We start from the raw sequence: 11,693 nt of genomic DNA, 5'->3' as shown, positions 1-11,693 counted from the left end.
TTCAATATTTTATTTTCTACAGGTTGACCAAAGAAAAATGCCCAGCTGCGAAGGTGAGCCGGCGGAACCGCTGCACCAGAAAATTCCACCACCGATAGGTTTATGTTTTTTGATTTGTTTTGGCCAACTGAGGCCCCCTAACGTATTTTCTCATAGGGATGGGTACAAAATCGGCTGAAATCAGCCAAAATCGGCCAAAAACTGCCAAGCCAAGGCGTTTCTGTCACCTCGGATGGTGGTGCCATCGTTGGAGCATGGCGGTGCCGCTGTGTCAGAATCTTGAAATTGGTTGGAAAAGAGTTTTTAACACCAATTTTGAATTTTAGAATATTATTAGGTACGTAAAGTGTGTTTTAATCTCCGCATGAAAATTTAGGAAACTCAGAGACCGTCAGTAGGTGCAGTAGAAAGTTCGGTATTCAGATGCCGATTCGAGTAAACATCTATCATCTTACTCTATGTTATGGAGTTGATATTTAATAATCGATAATATAGTATTTTCTGTAATTTAAAAGACTTTGAGAATAATTACAGGTTACTAATGGAACCAGAACTGGTTAGTTATTTATTATTTGTCTTGTTTAACTGATAATTTGATTTTATATCTTTAAATACATGATAATATACTGGAATGCTTAAATGATTCAGTTATTCTTCCTTGATGCATGTATTATTTGTCTTGCATGATTTATGGTTAATTTGTGAAATTAAAAATTAAAATGTAAATGAAAAATTACTTGGTTAAGTGAATTAATAAAACGGTAGTCTTACTGGATATCCTGAGAGATAGTGGACGGACCGGGTAACTAGGGAACCCTACTGTGAACGTTGTCTCATACCGGATGAGGTATCGAGGAATGGTATTTTTAGCACTCATACTGGACGAGGTATGGGGACGGTCCGATTCACCCTCATAGCAAACGGGGTATTGAGGGATAGTATTTTTGGCGCTCATACCGGATGGGGAAGACAGCCGATTAGTTGACAAGTTTTGATATTGGTTCACGCGTAGTGGGACATCCCTATGGACCTCCAAGGATATCAGTAGGTAAATAAAAAAAGAAAAGTTATTGTTCTTACTCACTTGAATATAACATTAAAATATTATTTAAATTATTGTCTCTATAGGCCAATTTTAGAAATCTCGCAACGGTAAATATATGCAATAAATAGTTTTTCTTATGATAAATGAATTTACTTAAATCAAGAGCTCCACTGGTTGTTTTTATAATTTTTACCAACCTTCAATTCTTGTATCGGTGAGTAATGTGATATTCTTACTGCACTAGTGTAGCTCACCCTTTCATTAACTATTTCAAATCAAGATGGTCAAGATTCAGATCCCGATCAACAAGAGGGTTGTAAATAATTCACCTCCTGGACTCCCTTCAAAAGCTAGTGAAGGTCGTCCTAAAATGCTCAGTTGTTTATTTTTCGCTTATTTCTTTAATTTTCGTTTGTTCTTTTTGAAATGGACATTCCTATAGCCCTATTGGGTATTCTAAACTATTATGTAAAGAATGTAAACCCTAACTCTATTATTTTGATTTCGCATTTAATTATTACTTTATTTCATTTTAAGTTCCAGACCTTTACATGAGGAATTGAGGAGGAAACTGAAGGTGGTTGGGAAGCCTTTGGAGGATTTAAGAGCAAGAGTGGATTACATATTTTTCTCAACATTAGCCATAAGAAATCAACTTTTTGATATTGTTTGAAAACAGAATCAACCATGGCAACGGGAGTAGAAAATTTTTAATCATACAAAAAAATTATATTTTTAAATTCCTAGTCTGTACATAGATTGATTTGAATTTGATCATTAACTACAATGTATCAATCAAAAATTTCGTGCATAGCATGTGCCAAAATAAAGTAACATATGTTCTGAATTCCAATGAGGTAAGGTCTCCCTAATGCTCCAATTCATCTTTGTATATAAAAATTATAATTATTCTTTCAAATATAAATATTTTACTATTTTACAAATTTTTAATTTGAAAAATGATAAGATATTTTTGCATCTACCTATAATGACGAGAATAAGAAAATTCAAAGAAAAATACTTCAAATATTATCCATTTAAATAAAATAGTAGTCAAAATTATAAATAAATGACTCTGTTATATTTTTTGACATATCATAGGGTCTTTTTAACAATAAAACAAATTATGTATGTCAAAATATTTAATTTATTGATTTCTGCAAAAATAAAAATAATTAATAAAATGTAAAAAATATTGTATTAGAATATAAAAATGTGATAAATAATATAAACAATAACATTGTGACTATAATAAAAGGAAGAAGAAATTAATAATTTTATTAATTGAAAGTACTATAGAGACCCATTTGAAAATTTTCAAATAATACGAAAGGCTTCTAGAGTACATATTTTTTTAGGTTATGACTTTTAAAAAGTGTCATTTTTTTTCAAAAATTTGAAATTTCTTGTTCGGATCCAATCTTTTGCGGTTTCTTTCAAAAAGTGTTAGGTTCGGGTATATTCAAGTTCGAGTAAGCTGGATTTGGTGGGGCGGTATAGGTTCATGTTCAAAGATGAAAAATCTATCTGAATGTAATCCAATACTTCAAATATAAATACTCAAAAGATAATATGTGATAATGTTGTTTGTGCATCTCTTATAACTTCTATGTCAATTGGGCTTGAATTTACTGCAATAATACCATTTATTGATTTTGGCCTAACTCAAAGCAGTAAACCAGAATTCTAGTAAAGTGCTTGATTTTTTTTTTCTATTAAACTTATACATTTATTTGAAATAACTAAGCCTATTGGATTCTGTATTTAGTCTATTTATACTCTTAGTATCTTTTGGTGCTACTTTCAAATATTAATTTGCTTTTATCTGCACATGTAAATAAAACTCCATTAAGTATTTATTAGGCAAAGACTTGCTCCTTATCAAGATAAATATCATGAAAATGATTGATAATTCATCTCTAGCACCATTCAAATTCCAATAATTAAAAATTTAATTTTATCAATAACTTATACGATCAAGGTTATTTGATATGATATATAATATTAAAAATAGCTTTATTATAATAACTACATTATGAAAGATACAACAAAACACACAAGCAATAATAAGAGCACAAGTTCTTACCCAAACATAATAGAGACATTAACACAATATCCATAACACATTACAGGAGCATATGACAAGAAGTGGGACTTCGCGACAGAGATAAAGCCCATTTTATTGTAATAAGTAGCTAGCTAGGGTACCACAACCATAGATTTCTTCCCTTAGCTAGGATACCACAACCATAGATTTCCTCCCCTTTTAAGTCGATCAAAGTTTCTCTTCTTTAGCTTCATACTTAAAATTGAAGGAGTTAATACCAGTGTAAAGACCATCATCCAGATAATAAGTAGTTTGTTCTCCATTTGTAAGGGTATCGCGCTGAGAGTATGAGAATGGAACATCACACGTTCCTTTTGTTGCAAGCAAACTCACTGTTATTGTAGTCATTGGTGGCACAATAACCTTGTAAACTGTCTCTATTTCTTTTTTTGTTTCTTTTGTTTCTCCCCATTCATATGATCCTTCAAACTCTGCTGAAATTTCAATATCTCCTCCTGCGATGATTGGAATGCTCGTCTTAATGGTAGTTTTAACACCTAACTTCAATGAAACACTTGAGTTCCAAGTATTGCTTGTAGTATCTGAATATGTGAACTTGATTTCTGTTTCATTTGGTTGGTTTGTGCTAATCACTGCAACTTCCTTAGCCATGGTAACAACTTTCTCATCATAGATTCGGGCATCAAGGAGGCGAAAGTTGACATTATAAATTTTCCTTAAAATGACAAGCTCTGAAATCTCCATGCGAGCGTCCCTAGAAATAGTTGATACCCCAGCATTAAGACAATTTGTTTTACCTTCAGTTGTAAGTCTTTTGCAAAAGTTGTTGTTACCCAAATTTCGAAGGGCAACAACATTGCTAGAAACTTTAACTGGCCAAAATAATGTATCGAGATTATTACTGTTGGTGTCTGTTGTGTCGGCCCATATCCAATTTGGACTGCACCTCCAAAATTTACGAAAGTAATCAGATTTCACGCGAATACTTCCGTCATTAGTTGTAAAAATCTCATAACCCACAGTTGGATCACCAATATCATTCGATGCATATTGGTGATATTGATGTCCTTCTATCCAACGAGCACTAAGATACTGGTCACTGTCACCCTTGAAGGCAACATGTTTGGGCAATATTAACAATGACTCCCAATCAATAGTCGTGCAAATATCACAACCATCCTTGTCAATTTGTTTAAAGCCTGCAAACAAGCAGTCACCAAAGGGTGGTGCTATCCTCCACAAACAACAATATTGTTTAAGTTGGACATGGAGAAATCGAAGATTTTGAGAATCGGCATCCACTGAAATGGGTTGAAATAATGTGCAAGACCAATCAGATAGATTTTCATTTTGTTGGTCAGCACTGCAAACAATCCACCAATGATTTTTGGACCACCTAACCCAATATTTATTGTTGTAACAACACCGTAAGTGTACAAGTCCACTTGCAGTCTTAGAAGGCTCTACTTCAAATTTTGAATATGGACTTACAACCTCATCTCCGGAGAATTGGAGAAATCCATGGACTTGCGTATCTTCATGAATGTAGCGTAAATATTTGTTATTGTATTTTGATTTTAGGACAATGTACCTTGGCAGTACCATTTTCTCTCTTCTCTTCTCACTTGTAAAGTAGTCTCTTTTTAGCTTAGTCTTACTTATGTGATTTTGTTAAGACAACTTGCTATGTTATTTATACCAAGCATTCAGGCAATGAAATGTTAATTTATTGGCATTTAAAGAACATATTCTCATTGTGTCTTGTTTTTTGCAGTGCATAAATGAGGAAGAAAAAAACAGGTGATTGTGGTGGACCATTAATTTTGGACTCGTGCTTCCTATTCCATCATCTGGTGTGAGAACAAAGCAAATACTTGCCAAAATCTTAGAAACACGTAAAGTTAAATATTTTATATGAACTAAAAGATGGCACTAATTTAAAAGTTCTGAGTTCTGAAATACAATTTATATATTTATATTGATAATCCATATATATATATATATATATCCACGGCTGAATATTTTATATGAAAAATCTTAACCAAGCTATATTTATCAATATCAAAGTATTTCTTCTGTTTTCGTACTTCTGCCACCTTCATTTTTTATATTTTTTTATTTCTTTCCCGTTTAGAATTATTAATTTTCTTTTTTAACAATTTTTTTAATTTTAAATAATTTCTTATTATTTCTTTTACTTTTTACATTTATTTATCTTTTCAAATACTTTGATTTTATTATTTTATTATTATCCTTTTTTACGTTATTTATTTTCACACATTTATTTATTTTATTATTTTGTTTTGAGTTTTGTTGATAAGATAAATTATTAAATTTATATTTTTGTGCACAAGTTTAATGTCTTAAAACTTATAACTCTTTTATTGTTTACTCAGAAAAATTAGGGAGATGGAGGGAAGATAAAACCAAACAAGGTTCAATTTTTTTTTAATGATTTTTTTAATTTAAAATTGAAGGGGGCTTTCGTTTTTTTTTTTTGTTTCTAATTAAATTCCCAGATTATTCTGTAAAAAAATATTTAAAAGTAAAAAATAATTTGGGCCAAATTCAGAAACCAAATCAATAATTTTCATTCATAATATTCAAGTAAAATATTGTTAAAGTCATATAATGTTGAGTGCGGAACCCTTTTGATATAAGCATGGATGACATAAGCCATCCCAAACAAAATCCAAGCAAAGAAGACAAAGAGAGGGATGGCCAATGGAGCTTCATGGGTGGCCAAGAGGAAAAAAGGCCACATGGATGGCCAAGGGAGCTTCATGGGCGGCCAAAAGGAAAACTTGGGCAGCCAAGAGAAGAATTCATGCGGCAAGTCTCCACTCAACAGTGGAGACTTGCCGTCATGGAGGTTCGAGACAAATTTCAGGTAATTTTGATGGACTTGGATCATCTGGGAAGAGCATTATGATGACAAGTGGACCCATTACAAAAGAAGAGCTAAAAGACTCCAACAAACCTTTCAACTCTTCGTTCATGAATGGATAAGTGAGGAAGAAATACTTAGATTTAACAAAGATGCCCACAAGAGGGAGAAAACAAGCCCATAAAGCTAATGGTATAATGGTATGCATCATAATTTAATTGGAAAAGGAAACTATGAGAAAAAGGGAAGGAAATCTTCCCATGTGGGAGTCCTCCCAACCCGAGAGGGACTTCCTCCCAAATTGGAATTTTCCGATTGCAACTGCAAGCAATCTTCTCCCATTTAAGGAGGAATCGACCGTCAATGTCATTCCTTTCCCAAACCAATCATGATATCAAGAAAAGAAAAATAAATCTCAGGCCTTAATGGGAGTTTAAACCTCACGATTTAGGGAGTATTAGGGGCTATTTTGGCTTCTACAAGCCAGCCCTAAACTTTCATTTTTCTTCATCCTAAAACATCCACAATTAATAAAGATTTTCATGATTAATTGAAGATATTTTCACAAAAAGATGGCATATCCACACTATTTTAGTTTTTATTTAATTTTCTATGTAAGTTTTATAATTAATTTAAGAAATTTATTTCCTCACATGGGCTATAACTATAAATAGGTCTTCAATTTATAGTTTTAATCATCAAGTTTTGAGATTAATAAAATTACAAATTTTAGTTTTTAACAAGTAAGATATTCTTCATCTTTTTTGTTGAGTAAGGAATTGGTCCAACTTATTAAGGTAATTTTGTGATATTTTATCAATTCTTTAATTTTCTCAATTACCTGAGTTCCTGAGTTACTATCACAAATTGTGTAACACCCGGACAAAAAATATGGCCCGGGATAATTTATTTTTAATTTATAATATATATATATAAATAATTAAATTTTATTTTAATTTAATTTTGTTAAATTGTTGAGAAAAAAATGAATCAGGGACGAAATTGAAAATAATTCTGGGAAAAATGGATGAAAGTGTGAATAAAGAGGGTGTTTTTGAAAGAAAATTTGAAAACAGTGGGTAGAATCACAAAAAGTGAATGTTTAGCCAGGTGGGACGGTCCGGTCAGTAGTCACGGCGAACCAGAGCACGCCATGTGGCGGACATGCTGCCATCGGCACCATGCAGGATGTAACGGCCCCGGAAAATATTAAAAAAAGAAATGAGTATTTAAATATATCGAATGCGGAAGCGAGATCAAAATTTCAGTTAACATCCCTTACACGAAAAAACCAAAAAAACGTACTTAAAATATAAAAGGTTAAACTAACTAAGAAAGAAAACTCGAAAATAAACTATGCGTATGACTACAGAGTCTCTAGGCATCCCCTTCGTCGTCCTCCTGCGGAACGGGCTCGGGAACCATGTCTTCCTGATCTGAAATGGTTAATTAAGGAGTGAGCTACACTAGCCCAGTAAGAACATCACGATATCTCACCGTCACGGAGATAAAGGTGGGTAGAAAACCACAAAAAGACCAATGGAGCATAATTTACAATAAACTCGTTTATTAACATGAAAACCTTTACCATCCACTTACCTCGGTGGAATTTATGAAAACAATATAAGAAAAATAATAACATTATCACAATCATGGAATAATATAAGCTGTAAAACATAGCACTTATCACGCCTTTTGTAATTCAATCATTATACAACATATCCTTTTCTCATTTACCAGCCTACTAGTATCCGTGGGGGTCCATAGGGGTTCCGCTACCCGTTAACCTTTAACATTCATAATCAGTTTCCAGGGCCGTCCCCATACCCCGTCCGGTATGGGCGCCAAAACCATGAACCTCAATACCCCGTCCGGTATGAGGGTGAAACGGGCCATCCCCATACCCCGTCCGGTATGGGCGCCAAAACCATAAACCTCAATACCCCGTCCGGTATGAGGGTGAAACGGGCCGTCCCCATACCCCGTCCGGTATGGGCGCCAAAACCATAAACCTCAATACCCCGTCCGGTATGAGGGTGAAACGGGCCGTCCCCATACCCCGTCCGGTATGGACGCCAAAACCATAAGATCTCCATACCCCGTCCGGCATGTGAGACCACAATCCCGGTAGGGTTCCCTACGGACCCGGTCCGTCCACCATCTCCCAGGATATCTAGTCAGGCTGACCCCCATAATACAATTATCAGTCTACACAATCTTTCATTTTCCTTTTCCTCAGTTAGCATCATCAATTCACATACAAACAAGCAAAACAGTAATTCATGCCAAACAGACAACATACAGTATCAGTTTTTTCAGTCATTCAACCCATGATTAATAAAAACGTAGTATATGCACACAAATCTGTAAAATGAACACATCAAACCTCATTTTGCATTTAAAGCTGTAAACAGGCCAAATAACAGTAAATCACCAATCACACTAGACTCGGGCTCCATTAGCCACCTTAAGCAATTTCACACATTCGTTAATTCAAGAAATACCGTTTTATCATTTTGAACTTTAATACCGTGATAGGAAATAGGGTGAGGGGTCCTTACTTGTTTTCGGGATCCGAATACGATTCACAGTGCGCCTGCAGGCTGTCCCTAATTTTCCCTGAATTTTTCCCGGGGAACTGAAACACACTAACAGTACCTGCACGTGTTCCAAAAAAAATCCATATTAGGCCCAGGGCCTCTTTCGGCCCAAATCGCAACTCCGGCACGGCGGCTCCGCCGTGCTCCGGCGACGGCGCCGCCGCTGGCGGCGGCGAGTCGCCTCGGGTTGACTGTTTTCGACCGTTTTTTGGCCGAATTCGGCCACACTCGCATTGGTCCTTGTCAGAAAACAACCCTAGGGCCCTCGGGGGGCCAAAAAATCACGGAAAAACAGAGCTTACCGGCGGCGGCGCTCTCGGGTGCAGCGGCTCTCCGGCAAGGTTCGTGTTTTGGTGATTCGGCTCCGGTCAACCTGTAGAGAAAAGAATGGTGATCACGGTGATATAAAAATTGCATCAAACGGAGGCCGGGAAGGGCCTCGTCGGAGGCAAAAACCGAGAGGGGGCGCGGCGGCGCCGCTGGGCTTCGGCCGCGTATTCCGGCCGTTTGGCTGGGATTTCGGCTTCGATTTGGCCATAGGAGGAATCAGTGGGGAAAAACGAGTCGGGGGTATGAAATTTACCTCGATCGGCGGTCGGAAATTTCCCCGGTGCGGCGGCGAGTGGCGGCGGGTGGCGGCGGTCGGCCTCTGGTTCGTCTTCTCCGGCGAGCGGCTGGCGGCTAGGGTTTGTGGTCTGGTGTGGGGGTTCTATTTATAACCCCTTGCCTTTTGATCACAGCCGTTCATTTCGTTTTAATCTGGGCCGTTCGTTTTTGATTGAATCTGGGCCGTCCGTGTGTTTGAATCTGGGCCGTCCGATCGCGCGATTGATCTGGGCCGTCGGATCGCACCCACGCGGATCGCCAACGTGGCTCCTTTTGGAGTGACGCGATCTTGCCACGTGGCAGGCCCCGGTTGGCCGGGACTGCTGACCGGGCCTGCTGACGTGGCTGCTGACGTGGCCCCCCCCCCCTTTTTTTTTTTTTTTTTTTTTTTTTTTTTTCCTCCTCCTTTCCGGGTGCTACACAGGAGGCCAAGCGGGCAATCTACGTGCCTAGATAATCCGACGGTCCAGATTGCATCCCGAGCGCATGAACAGTCTAGATGCATTCCTTCTTTAAATGCGATTGGACGGATGAGATTAATCGCAATGGACGGTCCAGATTCGTTCATACAATTGGCCTAAATAGGCAACTATTGGACGACTTTCCTGGCTCCACGTCGATGCAGATAAACGGCCAGGATCGAAGAGAAGAGAGGTATTTAAACCTTTCTTCAGTCGGCCTCGAAACCCTAACCGACACCTAGTCGGAGAAGACGAAGAGGAAGGCGGTCAGAGGGAAGACCAGCTGCTGGAGAGACATTATGTAACACCCAAAAAAAAATCTTTTTTAATTTCATTATTATTATTTTATTTTATTTTATTTTATTTTAATGGAAATAAAAATAATAATAATAATAATAAGGGGTAAAAATTATTTAGAGATTTAATTGAAAATAATTTTAGGGAAAAGGGGTGAAAATTTGGGTTTTGGGGGTATTTTTGAAAGAAAAATCAAAAACCGAGGGTTAAAATGTAATTTTAAAAAATTGCACCATGTTAGCTGCCCGGTCAGCATCCCTGGCCAACCAGGACGCGCCAGGTGGCAGAGATGCTAACGCGGGAGGCCATGCGAAAGGGAGTCACGTGGGCAATCCGTTTGCACGCGATCGAACGACTGAGATCCTTTCGTGCGCGCAGGACGACCCAGATTGAATTGCGCACAGACAGCCTAGATTGAATCGCGATGAACGGTTCAGATTTATTTCTTATTTAATCCCGATCGAACAGTCCAGATTAAATGCGATGGATGGCTCAGATCAAAATTGGATGATTATAAATAATCTCATTTGCACCCAAACCCTAACCCTAGACGCTAGAGCCCCTCGCCAAAGAAGACAGCCCATTCGCCAGGGAGCCGACCGCGACCACCCGCCGCAGTATTGGAGCAATTTTAGGCTGCTAAACGAGGTAAAAATTCTATCCTTTGCTCAGAATTCGATTCTAAATCCACATATGGCCAAATCAGAGTGAAAGCACCGGCCAATTGGCCGGAAAATGCCACTGAAACCCAGCGGCACTGCCGCGGGGTGTCCTTATTTTTACCTCCGATGAGGCCCTTTCCGATTCCCATTCGACGTGATTTTTTCACCTTTGTAATCACTATTTCCTCTTCTACATGTTGACCGGAGCAAAACACCCAACCGCGATGTGAGCCGGAGGAGTCACCACACCAGAAAGCCTCACCACCAGTGAGTTTCAGTTTTTCACATTTTTTCGGCCCACCGAGGGCCCTATGTGTGTTTTCTCATAGGAACCGATGCAAGTTTGTCTGAATTCAGTCGAAAACGGCCGAAAACAGCGAACCCAAGGTGGATCGCCGCTGCGAGCGGTGGTACCGTCGCCGAAGCACGGCGGAGCCACAGTGCTGGAATTCTGAAATTGGCCGAGTAGGTCCTGGGTCTGATTTTTTGAGTTATTTGGGACTTGTGTAGGTACCGTAAGCGTGTTTCAGTTTTTGAGAAAAAAATTTAAGGAACCCAAGGACCGCCCATAGGCACAGTAAAAATATAGTTTTCAGCGTCAAATCAAATAAAGACCCCTCACCCTATTTCCTATCATGGAATTGAAGTCTGAATAAATGATAATACTGTATTTTGTACAAATTAAGTAGATATACATAATTAATTACGGTTGTTAATGGAGCCCGAACCAGACCTATTTCTCTCTCAGTTCCTGTTTGATTTATTTTCCCGTTTAAGTGCATTATGGTATCTCGTTTATCTATTCTATGGTTTTAAATGCATAAATCACTGCTTACTTCACCACTGTTTGATTTTAGGAATCTAAGATATGCTTGCTTTGTTGGATACACGTTACTTGTTTATGTATTCATGTTTGAGTTAGTAAGTAAAACTAAGGACCAATAGGAATGGGATGTAATTTGATAAATAGATATGATGACAGCCTCACTAGATATCTTGGGAGATGGTGGACGGACCGGGTTCATAGGGAACCCTACCGTGAACGTTGTCTCATACCAGACGGGGTA

At 37.7% G+C, this 11,693-nt stretch overlaps 1 protein-coding gene across 1 annotated transcript; it reads right to left on the bottom strand.

The window, feature by feature from the left end:
* Positions 1 to 3,320: 3,320 nt before the first annotated feature.
* Positions 3,321 to 4,718, bottom strand: LOC148240351 (uncharacterized). Its single transcript, XM_088209734.1, has one exon. It carries the CDS (start codon positions 4,716 to 4,718, stop codon positions 3,321 to 3,323), a length of 1,398 nt encoding a protein of 465 aa, XP_088065860.1.
* Between the last annotated feature and the right edge of the window lie 6,975 nt (positions 4,719 to 11,693).

This window comes from Carica papaya, chromosome 8, assembly GCF_054855325.1.
Source record: "Carica papaya isolate Zhongbai chromosome 8, ASM5485532v1, whole genome shotgun sequence".
Taxonomy (NCBI): domain Eukaryota; kingdom Viridiplantae; phylum Streptophyta; class Magnoliopsida; order Brassicales; family Caricaceae; genus Carica; species Carica papaya.
This window is presented reverse-complemented; position numbering and strand designations above follow the sequence as displayed.